The sequence below is a fragment of the Furipterus horrens genome, unplaced genomic scaffold (assembly GCF_987537825.1).
Source record: "Furipterus horrens unplaced genomic scaffold, mFurHor1.1.pri manual_scaffold_6, whole genome shotgun sequence".
Lineage (NCBI taxonomy): Eukaryota > Metazoa > Chordata > Mammalia > Chiroptera > Furipteridae > Furipterus > Furipterus horrens.
Genome location: NW_028327176.1, coordinates 159061479 through 159079378, shown reverse-complemented (window position 1 = coordinate 159079378; position 17900 = coordinate 159061479). Strand labels below are relative to the sequence as shown.

At 38.0% G+C, this 17900-nt stretch overlaps 1 protein-coding gene across 1 annotated transcript; it reads right to left on the bottom strand.

Annotated features, from left to right (window-relative positions):
* Positions 1 to 2651: 2651 nt before the first annotated feature.
* Positions 2652 to 15571, bottom strand: GJA1 (gap junction protein alpha 1). Its single transcript, XM_090279801.1, has 2 exons — positions 15348 to 15571; positions 2652 to 5590 (listed from the first exon to the last, which is right to left on the bottom strand). The coding sequence occupies exon 2, from the start codon at positions 5572 to 5574 to the stop codon at positions 4426 to 4428; it is 1149 nt and encodes a 382-aa protein (XP_090135927.1). The 5' UTR covers positions 5575 to 5590; positions 15348 to 15571; the 3' UTR covers positions 2652 to 4425.
* Between the last annotated feature and the right edge of the window lie 2329 nt (positions 15572 to 17900).

Sequence of the window (17900 nt, the reverse complement as noted above, 5' to 3'; positions counted from 1 at the left end):
CACGTCAGAGCCCAAATAAGCATTTGGTTGTTTGAAAGAAACATCCGGAGACTAGAAGAAATAATCTGATTTAAAATTTCAACATTTTTGAAGACCAAGAAACAAATGTAAATTTTTTTCCCTCCAGATTAGCTTTCTGCTTTACAAGATACTCTTCTTCTAGTATTCTTGAAGCATTGTTTCTGTGGTGTTTTGTTCCACGCCTGCTCTTGAGTTCTGAAAATTGCCAGCTGCAAATTCTGACGTGCCAAGGGCTCAGCTATATTTGCCCAACCAAGAAAAGGTGAAAACAGAATCTCGGAGCCAGTAAAGATTATAAACTTGTTTCCACACTGTTGTTGGTGTGCTGTTTATAGAAAATAACTCACTTTAAAACTTTAATAAGCCCCCAAACTTCATTATTTTGCTCCCCCTCCAAGTATAAAGCACGGATGTTTGGGCATGTTGGAATTTGAAGTTTGGAACTTTTAGGGAAGATAGTGTGTGGGCTGGGAATTAGCACTCTGGGCAGGATGAGGTTCAGCAATTTTCTCAAAATAAGGTAAAAGAATGGCCTGTGACCTGGAAGTTTAATAAAGGCCCCCAGCGGCTAGGATGCTAATGCACTGAACCAAATAAGGGCACTTCTTTCTAATATTGAAGACATTAGACAATCCTACCATTTTTAAAAATAGGCAACATAAGTTTGTGTATAAAGTTCTGAAGTAAAACAATGGTAATATAAAACATATGATTATCTAACAAAAGACTGGGTAATTTTATATAAAAGCAAAAGCTTTGCTTAAAATAAGTTTCCTGTTGTTTACAGAGCAAGAAATATTGTTATGGTTATAAAAAGGACCTTTGAGTTTATCTTCCCTATTACCCTTTCTAACATGACTGTCCTCATCTCAATTTCCACCCAAAATTAAAATTTTTTTCCCTTGCAGACCCTAGGTCACTGCCCAACATGATAACCACTAGCCACATGTGGCTATTTAAATAAAATAAAATTAATTCGTTTTCTCAGACTCACTGGTCACATTTCAAGTGCTCAATAGCTGTATGTGGCTAGTGGCTGCCGTAGTGAACACAATAAAATATGTTCACCACCACTGAAAGTTCTACTTCTAAACAATTCAAATTTTTCCAGTTTTTAAACATAGAATTTTATGCAAAAAAATGAGTAATAAATATTTATGGAATGAAACTACATAGTTTCCTCATAATTTTTAGTTGTGGAAAGCAGGCAGCCAATTAAGACAAGAAAAATGAGGAATGGAACATCATTTTAAAAACTTCTGTAAGTATGCACATTGTAAGCTTCACAGGGCAGGGACTTTGTGGTCATTCTAAGAACAGCTACTTAACAGTGTCCGCATAAAGCGCGAGTCTGCAACTTTCAATAGTCATTTCAGAATTAGAACCTCTCTGATGTGTATGTTGGAAAATGGGGAGAGGTGAGGTTTGATTCTCTATTTCATATACTTTTGTAGTTTAAAACTGCTTATTTATAATATGCTTAAATACTTATTTAAAACAGCAAAAAGCTTCAAAGTTGGGAAATGTTTACAATGGTCTATGACTATATCTCAGAGATGTAGCTTGCTCCCCTCCCCCTACACACAAACATCAGAAACCCATTTATAACTCCATCTTACTACTCTTAGATAATACTTTGATTCTAGGATTAACCTCATAAACTTTATTCATAAAAATAGAAAAAGCAACTGAATTGGACTAAATTACAGTACTTTAAATTAGTATTTTTATGCTCCGGTAAACTAAGGTATTCCCTCACTTATCACGGGTATTACATTCTAGACACCCGCGCCCCCCCGCGATAGGTGAAAATCCATGAAGTAGAAACCTTATATTTATTTTAATATTTATATATAAGGCTTTATAAACCCTTCCCACACTTATAAACCGTTCCCAGTCCCTTATTAATCTTTCCCACTCCCTTAACCTTTTCCACACTTCCATAAACACTACTTATGTTCTTAAACATATTCTACACTCTTAAACCTACGTAACTTAACATACATATACAGTACCACAATCCTGCGATATAGCGAAAAACCCGCAATAAATAATTAAATATATTTTTAAAAATCCCGCAATACAGTGAGGCCGTGATTACGTGAACTTGTGATATAGAGGGACTATTGTACTAGTTTTGTGCTAATATTTATGTAAATGATTTTAATGTTTAAAAACTTTAAATGTGACTTAAAATATTAATATACTTAATATTTAAAATTATATTATCAACTACCTGAAATTGTTCTACATCTAAATGGTTTGGTTTTCCTTGGGTGCTAAGATGTCAAATCTTATTTTCTGTATTTTCAGTGTCCTGAAATAATAGAATCATAGTATCTACTCCCTTCATCACAGAGCATAAAGACCAACCCTGGTCTTATTCTTTTTCGCTCCAGCTTTTAGTTTAAAATTTCAGCATACTTGTCTTCTCTATGCTTACTTTTGTTATGTGCACATCTACTAAATTACTCAGTTATCTTTAACAACGTTGCACTAATGATACTGTCCTTTCAAAGATTCCTGAATCCTGTGACTCTTATTTGCCCAAATTTTCATAACTAATGGAAATGTCTTTGATGATTATGAATAGATGCAGGAGTTATAGAAATCACACAGGATATAGAGGCTATCTTTACACTAAATTAAAACTTTATTGAATAAAGGACACTCTCCAGAACACATGATCCGATGGACTAGGTCTTTGTTACATGCAATGAAGCTGAACATGACAGTAGTTTAACATGGAATGTCAAACAAATTAGTATTTCTCATTGTACAAAACATGTAGATGACATGCAAGAGGAAAGGCATGATACTCTGCATTCTCCTTAATCATCTGTGATGAGTTTTTAAAAGGCATTTGAAGAAACTGGAAGATTTCTTTAAGATATATTTCAAATAAATTAGTTACACGTGTACTACTGAACCTCCTTTGATCTCTCTTGCATACCAAATAAAATCTTAGTGCAAACATCAAAGTTGCTGGTTACTCCAAAAAACTGTCAAACTCATAACAGAATACAAGTTCTGAATTAATGTGCATGAAGTAGGACAAAACCAAGAATACCAATTACTGCAAAATTCATTTAGGCACACTTAAAAGTCCACTCTAAGCATTTTTTTCCTAAGTTTCTCAAATTAATTACTAAAGCCTGTTTACAGTACTAAAATTCTATCATTCAAGCATCGATGATTACATTTCAAAAAAACAAAATCATTCATTTCAGCAATAGCATTATTGCTATATTCTAAAAAAGAGAAAAGAAAAAAGGGAAAAAAAGAATCATAATGAACAAAACCAGTATCCATAATAGGATACATGGGGAAAAAATTTTAGGAAAAAAGTGTGCTTTACTTGCACAGCAGGAATTATACAATGTAAACACCATCATTGGCCCACACCACAAAATCCATGAGAAAGATTCAAATTTGAACACTGTGGGTGCATTATTCTCAAATCTGTGTTCGTGAGTTTATATTGTATCTGTTTGTACCAATACATGACAAATAAAACACACTTCCACACACACACACATACAAGTGATTGTTAAATATTGAACATGGCTTGTTTCCCTGACTCAACGCAAAAATGTTAAGTGACATCCCAACTTTTTAAAATGTTTACAGAACTCATTAAATGAATGTGAATAGTGGTTGAGGAATGATGAAAAGTGATGGCAATAATCTGTGAGTGGATGTAAAAAGAATGTATATATAACTTGGCTGAGGTTGGCAAATGCATGGAAAGTCTTTTCCTGTGGGCCTTGTCTGAACTTTTTAACTGATACCAAGAATAAAAACATAGTAGCACAAGTCCACTGACACCTGGAGGGTCAGGCCTAGAAAGCTTTCCTTCAAAGTGCAAATTTTAAAAATGGAATGTTTTAGTAGGGACACAGAACAATCCTCTGTCTTTTTCTTGATAGAAAAAGAAATAAGATGTTCAGAAAGCATCTTTTCCTGGAAAAACTTACTTCAGTTTTTGGAAGAAAAATAAAAAAAAGTATTTAGCCAAATATCACCCACTCTTTCACATACACAGAAATATTCTTCAGAATATTCTTAGGGGTATGGCATCAGGAGCCCTGGGGGTGGGAGGAGAGAAAAAGCCCTTACCTATGTATCACCTAACACAACAACTTTTTTTTAGAACTTAAGTCCTTTGAACCAACTACATTAAATACCAACATGTACCTCCCTTATCCCCTCCCGCTCCACCCACTTATCCCAAACACCCCCAATGAACCCAGGTATTCTAGTATGATTGTGTTTTCTAAGCCTCATGATGAAGGCTGTTGAGTACCACCTTCACTGGAACAAAATGAACACCTAAGGTGCACTTTCTACAGCACCTTTTCTTCTCCACGATTGAGTGGAATCTTGATGCGCTCACGCCTAGATCTAGATCTCCAGGTCATCGGGCCGAGGCCGGCTGCTGGCGCGGCTGCTGGCTCTGCTGGAAGGCCGCTGGTCCACAAGGGCAAGGGATTGTGGTTCATACCCAGCAGCTAGTTTTTTAGAATTCTGGTTGTCATCGGGGAAGTCAAAAGGCTGTGCGTGGGAGTTGGAGATGGTGCTTCCTGCCTGCCCCATTCGATTTTGTTCTGCGCTGTAATTAGCCCAGTTTTGCTCGCTTGTTTGTTTGTTGTAATTACGGCTCGCAGAATTGTTTCTGTCTCCAGTAACCAGCTTGTACCCGGGAGGAGACATGGGTGAGAGGGGCGCAGTTGGTGAAGAGCAGCCATTGAAATAAGTGTATTTTGGAGATCCGCACTCTTTGGAGGGGCTCAGCAGGCCGGTGGTGGGGTGATACGGATCGCTCTTCCCCTTCACACGATCCCTAACACCCTTGAAGAAGACATAGAAGAGTTCGATGATGTTCAAGGCCAGGGACACCAAGGACACTACCAGCATGAAGATGATGAAGATAGTTTTCTCCGTGGGACGAGACAGGAAGCAGTCCACCTGATGCGGGCAGGGCTCCCTTTTGCAAGTGTAAACAGCGCTAAGGCTAAATCCATAGATGTACCACTGGATCAGCAGGAAGGCCACCTCGAAGACAGACTTGAAGAGGATGCTGATGATGTAGGTTCGCAGCAAGCCCCCCCGCATTTTCACTTTGCCATGCTCTTCAATACCATACTTGAACTTCTTTATTTCAATCTGCTTCAGGTGCATATCCACATTCACACCATCAGTTTGGGCAACTCTGAGTTCTTCCTCTCTCTTGTTCAGCTTCTCTTCCTTTCTCATCACGTAGAACACATGAGCAAGGTACAAGAGTGTGGGAACAGACACAAAGATGATCTGCAGGACCCAGAAACGCACGTGAGAGATTGGGAAGGACTTGTCATAGCAGACGTTCTCACAACCAGGTTGCTGAGTGTTGCAACGGAAGGCAGACTGCTCATCACCCCAGGCTGACTCAACCGCTGTTCCCAGCAGCAGGATTCGGAATATGAAAAGGACTGACAGCCACACCTTTCCTCCAGCAGTGGAATAGGCTTGAACCTTGTCAAGGAGTTTGCCTAAGGCACTCCAGTCACCCATGTTTCCTGGGTGCCGTCTGAAAAGAAGCAAAAAGATAACTAGATGATTATAGATCGCAAATTATTAGCTTAATAATATAGTTTCTTTCAGCCAACAGTCAAAATATTGTAAGAAGGTCCCAGATCCTTCTAGGAATCTCCTAAAAAAAAAAAACTATAAACTCTTTCTTCCCCATTCCCCCTGCTGCCGATAAAGAGATCTTACAATTTTCTTCATACAGTAAGATTTAGAAGCAACAGAGCAGAGCCTAGGTGCCAAGTAAACTGCAATCTTAACCTGTGAAGATGTACTAGTTGCTCAACCACTACACATGACTTAAGGAGCTTCTATCCATAAGTGCCACTGCTTGCTTTATCCGTCTGATTAATGAGGACAGTTCTTGCCCTGTAGGCCTGTGTCTGGATGCATGCCTAAGCAAAATGCTGATGTGTGTTATTCAAAAAGCCTAAGAATTGAGATGGGGACACTCGTGACCACACATATAGACATACATATGCACATGTTTGTAACCTGTTTCCAAGCCTCAATCTTATTATACAGCACTTTATTCCTAATTGTATTCTGAAATTCTCCTTGGTATTTCAAGCGCAATCTGTGTATTCTGTATATTGTGATCATTTATACTCTTTCTTCTTAAGCAGTGATTTATGTGGTTCAGAAGTCTGTCTTCTGCCTGAAGAAAAAAAATGTACTGAAATCCACCATTTTGACGTGTCATTATGTGCAGGAACCTACTTTCAAAAGCAAAACCTAATTGCCCATTACATCTCAAGTAAAAGTTCAGTTTGTCTCCTTTCTAATTATAGCTTGGGCAATTAAAAATACCATTGTAAAGCTTATCTTTAACAAAAATGGCTGGTTTCACCTTTTTATTGTTATATACTTACTTCAAATTCCCTTACTGGGCTTTGGGTCCTCAGCCTATGCAATACCTAAATTTCCTATCAATACCTAATTACCTAAGCCTAGAACTTCTCCAGAATTGGAGATGAAGAAAAGGCCCAAATCTGTAGACGTGGCAGGTATTCCAAAAGTTATTTATTTTATTTTATATTTCTAATTGCCAGTTCATTTACATGATCAAAATTGAAGTCTTAGGGGTATAGGAAATATTTAGCAATCAGTAGAGCCAGAAGACTTGTGTTCCCATACCCAAGGCATTCCAGCACATCACACTGGTTATAAAGTTAATAAAGCTGGCTTATAGCTAGAAGTGACCTTATGCTTTGATAAATACAGTCTTACTGAGGGCTAAAAGCTGGCATACATGTGGCAGGCATAGAGAATATAATCTAATTTTTGGCAGAGAGTAGTAATTGGGGTATTTAGAAAAGGATGAAATAGTTTAGTTAATAATTAAAAACAAGCAAAGCAAAGACTTTCCGGAAGCTTAGTAACAAATTTTAAATAGTGTGACTAAAAGTAGGATTATACAGGCTTCTTAGAATTATGTTTATTATTTGAATATAAAGGAGTTTCTCATCTGGTATTGAACTTCAAGCCGTCTTCTCCTTGGAGGAAATAACTGAAATCTAGAGGAGTTTTTTTCCCCACCACAGCAACATTAGTTTCTGTCTAATGCTTGCATTTCCTGGTTATGGAGCCAGAAAAAATAAAATGGAAACCTGGCCTGTGATTTCCTGAATGAGAACCAGAAAGATGGCTGAAACTATGCATAAGCTATGTCAATTAGCAGACAGTGGACATCTTCGAGGATAGCCTAGAGACAGGTGCCAAGCCAAAGAATACTGGGGTAAGTGTGGGAGGTGACTAGGCAGGTCACAGAAATAAAACTCTCCCAGTGGTCATAAAAAGGGAGCTTCTCTTCTACTTTTAGGACGGTCCATTTTAGATCCTGGAGTCACACGTTAGACAGTAAAACTGATGCATGAAAAGAGCAGTCGAACAAGAACAAAGACTTGTAAGGCTGACAAAGAGGGTTAACTTGCCACAGGAAGGCTTGAAATGTGAGAGTCATTTAGGTCTGATGGACAGTTTGATGGTGAAAGAATGGAAGAAAAAAACCTACAATGCAGCAGAAAATACTACATTGGAAATGAAAAAGTAGTCCTTGAGAGTCCAAAAAAATAACAGAATTTTTGAAGCTGTATCAATAGACAGTGTCTATGTAATAATGTGTAAATTGGCCCTAATTCTGTTTGTAAAGAATTACAATATTTTGCCAGTGTCATCTGCTTTTGCTCAGATATTCCAACTGTAGTGAGGGGTGGGGGTAGGGAAGAACAACAGAAACAATCAAGTGTAAAATGGTAAATTGTTTGCATACCTATCACATTTACACAATGATCAAGCTCAAGACAAACTTAACATGTTTTGAAATATGACCAGGCATAGAAGTTTTCATTTTGGTCAATGTCTGATAATTATTCAAAGTAAAATATGATTGTATAGATGCTTATGGCAACTAACTACTAATTTTTTTTTTTACTTTCTATTCAAGATTAAACTTAACTTTCGTATGATTTTGAGATGCCACAGAAATAAAATAACCCCATACTGCCACAGTATGTGAATAGGTCACTGAGCAAATCTCTAGGTAGTAGTTCGTTACTGATATTGCAAGGTTGTCTTTTCTTTAAGCAACCACACAGCTTCATTTGCATTGATGAGTTAAACTCTTTCATCTGAATAAGATTATCCAACTGGACACCTACTATCTTGTAACATGTAGATACCTGTCATTACCACTATCACAGTTTACTGTGATGGCTTATGCTTGTGGTTCTCAAAGAGAGGTAACAAGAACGGTAGTAATTTCTGGTAGTTGTTCATTTTGTTGTGAATCAAAAATTCTGTCAAATGATTGCCCCCATTAATATTTTCATTTTTTCAAGTTTTAGTTGAAAAATTATTGTTCTTTTATAAGGGCATAATTATATGTTTACAGAGCCCCAGGCATTGATTTATAGACTATATACTTTACATATTCACCAAGAGACAGGTATATTCCTTATCTGATACATGAGAAAACCATGGCAGCTGAACATATATCATGTATGTTCATGCCTTTACCTCCAGGTTCCAAAGCTGGAACTTTATATGTAGATTAAGTAAGGTCTAGGTGAAGGACTTGTACAAAGTTCCTATTAGGAGTCAATGCTTGCCAGCAGCTGGACCCCCTTCCTCTTCTTGTGCCTTCATCCTATCATGTTAGATCCCATTTTCTTTGTGGTCTAGCCTAGAAGCCAAAAGCCAAAGGCACTCCTGTGTGACCTGCCCAAGGACCCCCTGGTTTCTTTAGTGTGGCTTTTGAACTACATCACATTCACTTGGCAGCATTTGTTAAAAACATACACTTCTGGCATCACGAGTCTGAACAAATTTGTTTTTTGTTGTTTTTTTTTAAGGCAGGGGCATTATGGAATAAATTTTTTCATTATTTGAAAAAAAAAAGAAAAGAAAAAAATCCACCAGGTAGATTCTGACGTAAGGTTTCAGGCCAGGAGATAAATAATGGTTTTCTTGACATTTTGGGTGTTCTCTTGTTCAAAATGTTCAGGAGAGCAGAAATGAAGTGTCTAAAAAGGTTGGGGTGGAGAAAGGGGAGCAGGAGGAGGAGCTCATCCTTTACTGCCCCCTCCCCCATGCCAGTGTCACTTAACACCTGCTGCTTTCCAAGAGCACAAGGACTCAAATACATACTTCAAAATGAAAATAATGCTTCAATTTTAAATCACTTTTCATTATCTCTTTTGCCAGAGCCTTAAAAACAAATCACTGTGCCAAAAGCTGCAGTCAAGTAACTTCATCTCGTTAATATCCTAATAATTATTAAGAGAATTAAGAAACACTTTCCTTTCAATTTTAAAGATTTTCCCAAAGAGAGACAACTGTAATGAATTGAGAGTGAGGACTTCAAATGAAAGGTGAATATGATTGCTGAAAACTAAAGTGAGACTTGATATCTATAACCTTTATATGATTGAAAGTAAACACTTAGGGAAGACTAAGGTCATTAATATTTGAAAGAATAAAATCACAAAGTCTAAAAATGCATAATGAAATGTCTATGGAAGATCCTGATAAAATCATTTAATGGAGTTCTTAGGGGAAAGGGAAATGGAATGTCTGTGTTTCTAATATACTAAGACTAAAAAATTTTAAGTCCCCAAAATAAAATGTAAACCCTCCTAATGTCTTTAACTTTTATAAGGACTCCTGTCTTTGGCAGTAAATGTCTGAATGGGCTCTGTTGTGACCATTCCTGTACAGTTACAACAGCTAGATATTCTTTTGGTGATATTCATATCCCCCACATAATTAACATAACACACTTTCAACCCATCAAGCAATACTGTAAGTTCACCCTCCTGCTCCCCCAATCCAGACTATGACCGAGTGTCAACACCATTCCTGTTCTTAGCCTGGTCTCAGCCATCTCTTCATGTTTCACATCAGTAGCCTAGTCAACTTGCTTGCCAACTTGTTTCCCTTAAACAGTTAATCTTAAAAAAATAAACTAACAAGCTGATCTGCCTAGTCAGCTGTTCCATCAGCATGGCTCACATCCTTACTTAGATCTCTGCTCTGGTCACACGTCATCAAGCATCCTTCCAGCCCTGTCAGTTATTATTCCTTTTGTCCTGCTTTTTTTAAAAAAATGTCCCTTAGTTCTATTTGAAATATTATATGTTTGCTTGTTTATTATTTGTCTCACTCCTTGACAAGGTTTTATTACTATCTGCTTTCCTCAACAAGATTGTAACTCCATGAGGAAGTTTGCTTTGTCCACTGCTGCATACCCAGTGCTTAAAAGAGTAAGAGTAATAAGTAATACAGTATCCATTGAATGAATTAAATGGAGCTTACTAAAAAAAAAAAAAAAAAAAAAAGGGTCTCACCAATTTTTTTTATTATTTTACAATCACCTTGGAATTCTCTTAAGTGTATGTGTCCCAAATTTCGAAAGTTTCAAATTAGTTGAAAAAGGAAACGTTCACAGAAAAAAAAAAAAAGCATTGTAAACAGCTCATATTATGCATATTATTAAATTTTCAAGTGCCAACTGCTGAAACTGAATTGTCTGTTGAGAAACAAAATGCTTCAAATAACTCCTGAGTGGGCAACAGGACTGAATTAATTTAAAAAAGGTTCTTTAAGAGCTTCTTGAATTTATTAGACCAGAGGTGCATCATGTATCCAAGATGTTTACTCAGTTTCACTGTTATGTTGTTACAGGTTAAGATCTAAAAAAAACAAAAACATGTTGTTGTCCCCCAATTTTGTGGAATTCTAATTCTGGTTGTACCACATGCTTTTATTGTGACTGAGAACATAGTTGTAAGAAGTAATAGCCTGTTTACACTTTTATTCCAAGGGTGACAAATCTGGGTGAAGGTTGGGATCTGAAGAGGAAGAACAAGATCTGATAGTTACCCTGGTTAATATAACATCACTATATATAATCTCAGTCTATACAGGCTGTTACATGATTTATAAGGAAACATGGAAAATATTCCCAGTTCATCAGAATATACACAACCTTTGCTTCCTTATACCTTGGACAGTTAGCCTAACTCTGTGGTGCAGCAAATTCCATAGAAACATTTATTCAATTTAAAATTCTGCCTCTGGTTCCCTGATTCTCCTTAAATTTCCTTTGTAAAGAATAATATATTACATATCCACGGGAATGTTATGCGTGGCATGGAAATGCTAAAGTTTTTTGCTGGGGTGAAAAACATCAACAGGCCTTTCTTCCTTTGGCTGTCACCCCTCTTCACCACATTGTCAATCACCATCTGCCTCTACAGAACAATGAGATGGGGGGGGGGTGTTAAGTGGTGAGGAATTCCAGCTAAGGAGAGGGTGATGCCTGCCAAACAGGGACAATTAAATCCCCTCCCTAGCTCAACAACTATCATCCAACTTCCCACTAACACAAGTTTCTCATGGCCACTTCAGGGGTGCTGGACAAACACCCTAAGTCAGAAGCTGCAGGCCAAAAGCCATGTTTTTCCATTGTAGTGATGGACTTAACAAATTTTTTTCCCTCAGTTCTTGATGTTTCCCCCGCATTCTCCCCTCCAAATTGACTATTTTTATTGAACAGTCTGGTTAAACTGTCTTCATATAAACACACCCCTAAGACTCTCACAAGTGTATCAAGAACAGTATTTTTTTAATGAGCATTGAATGAGGTAACTCATGCACATGAAACTCTTAGAACTCAGAAAAGTTTAGCTAGTACTCTTTAAAAGATCTTTAGATGTAAATACAGCTCATTTATTTTCTATTTTTGGCATCTTTAGCAAAAATAACAAGAAATTACCATTTTCCTAATGGTAATAAAAATTAGTTTTCAAGATGCTCTTGTAATGAGTACAATATTGCTATTTTAGCAATCCCATACGGATTGATGAGAATTTGACTTTTATAAATTGATAGGGAGAAAGACCATGTCTTTGAAGGCATCTCCCCAAAATTGTGAAAAAGCCATATCCTACTGAATGTATCTGGTTCACAGAAATTCAAAAATAAATAGACACTATTTTTTTTATATTACTGTAAATTTTAAGCATTGCATGAAACATTTTTTAGACATTACTTAGAAAGGTAGGGAAATTTGGATGAAGAGTATGGAACTTTTTAAGGCTAAAGTCATTGAGTTTATTTAAATACTATAGATATAGGCATATGTATATCTCACCATGGTTTGTGTTTTAATTTTGGCAAAAGAAAGTTTGTACATCCAACTGCCAAACAGTGAACTGATAGAGGCAAAGTTCAGAATTGATTGCTATCCCAAGGATCCAAAAAACCTCCCATGGAGGAGAAATTTTGGAGAATTGTTTTTAATGTGACATCTATATTGAATATTGACATTAATGATAAACACTAGGCAATTCCTTTTCTTTCCAGAGCTGAAATGATGTGTGGACAAGTTTCAACAGCCTATTGAAACAGCTGAGAATCTTGAAGGAAAGTCAGAACAACAGGAAAGGTGGAGTAGAACGTTATTAATCTCTGGTGACTTTCCTATCATTCCCTTTCCTCCACTATCCCATACAAAGGCTCTGAGGCTCATACCTAGGGAGACTTCTGCCTATTTATTGTAAGAGAAACTGAGGAATGTGACTTCTCCATTCTTCTCCATTCAGTAATTGGAAACATTTAAGTAACAAAGCCTCAGTGAATATTTGAAAACACACCCTTTTGGATTCTTGCTGCAGAATATCTTAAGAACCCTGTTTCCCAGGTTGAGCCAGCGGCGTAGGAATTCCACTGCGAAGGGTGGGGGACTCAGTGTAAGGGGTAGCTGAGCTGATAAAAAACTTCAAAAGGTATTAAAAAATGTGGAATGTTTAAACAATGAAGGAAGTGGATGCAAACCACTACCACCGCATTTTCCAGGCCAAGGACAGGTGACAAACTATACCCCGACTTTGGGAACTACAAAGTATCACACGTTGGGGGAACATGTTTCAGTAGTACAGAAATCAACACATTGCCAGGACAGAAAACGCTTCCTGCCATCAGTAGGACGTCCTATCAATTTGGCCTACCTAGAAGAATTGATTCCTCTTCCCTGAGGTATTTTCTAGCTGGCTTATTTCATTCTTGGGGATGGTGTTAATTTAATGAAATCTCTGCATCACTTACAGGATTTTATTTTCAGCAGTCCATGCATAAAAGTAATGATTAGGTTTCTTAAAAAAAATAAAATAAAAAGTCATAATCTATTTTTTAAATTGCCAGGGGGGCCACTTTTGACTGAGTTCAAGTTTGCCCAATTTTCCGGGGAAGGTGAAATTAACAACCTTCTCATTACTAACCTGGTTTGGGAAGCAAAAGAATTTATTAAACCTATCTCCAAATAAAGCCAAGTCTATTTTTCCAAATGTGTAGCCCTTTCCTCCCACCCCTACTTAGCACTTCTAGAAAAAACACAGGCAAGCCTTAGCGTGTGAAGGGGAGATTAAGGATAAGCTTTATCAGAGATGCTCCAGTAAATACTTGGATGCCCAACCAAGACGACAGCGTGGGCCATCCGCTTCTCCGAATTCCAGGTTCGCGTTTCCGGAATCCTGTACCCATTTGCCCTTGGACACTTCACTAGATTTTCCCTAATTTCATTACCGGACTCCGCATCCGGTAATGCAACCCCCCCACCCCGCCCGGACCCCCACTTTTGCGTCCTACTTCACATTCTTGGAAAGTTTCGAGAATTACCAGGAGAGTTACAAGTGCAATCTAAGCACGGTAATTCCCAAGGTACTCAGATTTCCTTACCAACGCTTAACACGGTAGGAAATCACGAAAGAGAGAGAGAAAAAAAACAAAAACATTGCGATGGGGTGAGAGGTTAGAGACATTAGGTTGACACGCTTAATTAAACTGATGATTTGCTCTTCTCTTACCACTCGGCCCGGAGTCCCCCCGCCCCCCTCCTTTTGGGTGGTGGATCTCGGACCTGCGCTGGCTTTGACGTATTAACAAGGATCCGAGGGCGCCGGCTCACCAAACCTTTCCAAATCCCGGAGGCTGGGGCAGCGCAAGAGCCTGGCCAGCCGCGCGCTACGACGGCGGGACGCGCCCCGGCCCCTGGCCTCCGCTAAGCTTTCATTTTTAATGTTTTTCAGCATTCTCGGTGCATACAGTTCAAACTGCTGGTTCATTACAAGAGTCTAAACGACTCACTTTGGTCTGTGGAGTCGTAACAGACAAAATCCCTAGCGAACACGCTAACAGAATGTGTGTTAACAAAAAGCATTTAATAAATTGAATCCTTTAACATGACAAACCAGCGTAATCTTCGCCTACTGGCAGGTCCCACTCAAAAGTGTTTGCCAGAGTTCTTAAGTCCGCTACAGGTTCCGCCAGGCGGAAGGCGGGGGGTGAGGACGGGAGGGGGTTATGGTGCTGGGGGCTTGTTAGCTCCCTCTAAGGCGCTGTTTAAGAAATTTCGACTCATGTTCTTTCTAAGAGCTCCAGTTTTAGGAGATAGTTTTGGAAACGACCATGGCATACACTGTTTTCTGAAGGGTTCTCTCCCACCCCCCAATGCTGTGTTAAGTAACCACCCACCACTCCCATTCAAGGGATTTCATCTTCTGAATTGCCAGGGTGGCTGAGAAAAAAAGTGGCTCTCCTGAGGGTCTCAACGTTTTCCACAGTTGTTGGAAAACAAAGTAACTCTTTACTGTTGCTTTAAAAACCTCAATATTACAACACTGACTTTTATACCTTTTTGTTTACGGGCTAAAATTCTAGGAAAGGACCACGTGGAAGTCAAGTAACCGCAAGGTCTTAACAAAGCACTTTGTTAAGAAACTTGCTTTGCAAAGCTATAGAACAATCAATCAAGATTTCCATATGAAAAAGCACCAAGTGCAGAATCCTACCGCGAGCACGCTAAGCAAATCTGCACTTTGATTTTTGTGACATTGTCAGTCAAATTCTCACCCCAGGCCCCTAAATACCCATCCACCCCCCCTTTACAAAGCACCCAGACTATCCTGATAAAGAAAAAAGTAAAAGTATACACTAAAATGAAGAACTAAATATCCAGCAAAGTAGTACTTTATTCTAATCAGAAAGGTCTTAATCTTATTTTACCTGTTACATTGTTAATAAAGTTTGTAACACTCCTAAAAGTAAATATCGAACGTTCAATTTAAAACTAGAAGCACTTTCAAGTGCATTATTGCGTTTAGAGTATCATGTTAAAGGTACATTTATACAACACAAAAACTTGAGAAAAGTTTTACTTGTAGAAAAAGAAAAGAATAGGTAAAAAAAATTTAACTTACTCTTTTCTTAAAGAAGTGAAGTAGGCACTCCCAACTGATTGAACTCCTTGGTGGATGAAGTAAAATGAATAAGCACGTTCAGGCGCTCAGACCTGCTTATATTTAAAGTTTAAAAGTCTGCTGCTGTTTGGTCCTTTCCTCACTCCTTTCCCCTAATGAAAGAAAAGTGCTGGTACCTCGTAAAAACTTTTTTCTAACTTGGAGCACAGAGCTTTTAAAATTTTCAAGCCACTGACTCAACGAGGAGGAGGGGCTAGAAGAAAGGGGAGGGGAAGAGGAAAGGCGGGGAGAAGAGCAGAGAGCAGGAGGGGGAACGTGGACTGGGTTGGGGAGAGGAGTAGCGAGGTCGAGATAAAGTTTTTAAATTTGCTGACGAGAGAAATGAAAGCATTGGAGAGGAGAATGCTACTACTTGTAGTTACTCCTCACAGTTAACAACGACTGGTTTTAGTTAGTGCTTGTTCCACCAAAAGTCCAGAGATAATAAAAAGTTGTCTATTTCATACTACTGCAAACTTGTCTAAAGTAAAATGTATATATTACAGTGAATAGAAATAGTGGAAAAGAGTATATAGCCAGTGCAGATTTGTTTCATATTGGCCAAGGTGTGTGAAGTAAAAGGTACCTGTAAGTTATTTGATGACCTAATTCCTTTTCTCTTAAGTTGGGAAAATTAACAGAGGAAATGGTGGGGATGGGAAAGAGACAAGAGAGTTTTCAAAAATGAACAAATGTGCCCAGATGTCCATCCCCAATCTAACTTCCAGCCCTTTGACTGCTTTGAATTTTTATTCTTTCCTTCAGTTTGGCAAAAACTATTTACGTTTATAACTTTATATATAAAACATTTTTGACTGTGAAGTCTGGATATACCTCTGTGAGATCCTCAGGGAACTGAAAATTTATAATGTCTCACCCTCATTCATGTCAATGCACTAGAAACTAAATCTGTTTTGTAATGAAATGTCAGGACAGTTTTTATGAAATACTGATATGATAAGTTGGCATTAAGTGGGTCCCCAAGCCATCAAACCTCCTTGAGACCATCGCCTCTAAAACTGCTGGAGAGTTTCCTGCCCAGTGACAGTGGAGCTGAGCATATCATTTTTATTCGCCTTTTCACCATTTCCATGTGTCTTCCTGTTCAGTACCCTGTGTTAGAGTGTATAATAGCCTGAGTCATGTTGCCTCTTTCTAAGAGAGGGCAGCTCCTTTGAGGACTCCCCAGATGCCATACCAGAGGGCAGAGGTAGGACAATTCCCTATAAACAGGCTTCAGTGATGCTCCCAAAGATGGACAGGCAAATCTCTTCGTTAGTATTCTTTGAAAAGAAAGCAGATTCACCCAGGTTTAATATATCTTATTCTTTTCTTGCTGATACAAATATCAGAAGAAGAAAAAAGAGAAAGGCAAATATTTTCTGGTAGATACCTTTCTCTTAATATAATTGCACTAAAATGATTAATACAAGACCTTTTGAAATGCTGTAGTTTTAAGACATGATTTTGTTTTCTCATTTGTTGGCTATACTATTTTGAAGGTTCTTTTTTTAGAAGCTTGTCTCCACTGGAATGTTTTGCAAAAATTGTGGGCTAAAATTGTTTTAGATGTTTTTATCATCCGCTCAGAAATGCCAATGCCATTTAATTAATATCAACATTGACTTCCCCAACCTGTATCTTGGTTGCCAGGCCTATCCATGCAGAAATGGATACAGCCTGATTTGCTAGTCAGGCAACACTGCTTAAGAGAGGTGAGGGACAATCATTTATAGTTCATCTTCTGCACGGCTTCATCACCACCACGATCCAGGCCATAGACTCTCTTATACCTGCTGCTCTGTGCCTTGAGAAATGCACATTATTGGCACAGTGGAGAGTAGGCTCTTTTTCAGAATTTTAAGAAGTATTTCTTAATCTGAAAACCAACTGCATTTGTGGATTTTTACCTTTGTTTCAGAATATCAATTTGCAGAATTGTGAGAGATAAAGGGATTCATTTTTAAGGAATTTAAATGCCTATCTCACACAAACTCTGGTGGATTACTTTCGCTTTAATTTTGAATAAATATTCAAAAACATTTGGGGACTGTAGATTGGAGATTATTAAAGAGAATTTTGTAACAGTTGTGGACAAAAAAGAGGTGTTGTAATAAATCACAAATCCCTAACTGGGTAAGCGTATAACTTTAGTCAAAGCTTTTTCTTTTCCTTAAACCTTGTCCATTGTTTCTATGCAGCTGGGTTAATGCACCTATGGAATGACTCTTTAATCATTCCTTCAGATTCCTCCTTCTAAAATGTAATTACCCTCAAAAGAGCAAATAATCTTAACTATTTTGTAATCCAGTCCCCACCTTTCTCTCTCCCACCTTCAGGTAATCTTCCTAAAGTCTCTTCCTTAATTTCTAATGCAGAAACAAAGCTGCAGAAATGTTAGGGAGGGTCAGGGATTGGGAGAAAAGGGTAAGGGGATTGAGAAGTACAGGTTGGTAGTTATAAAGCAGTCACAGGGTTGTAAAGTACAGCATAGGGACTATAATCAATAATATT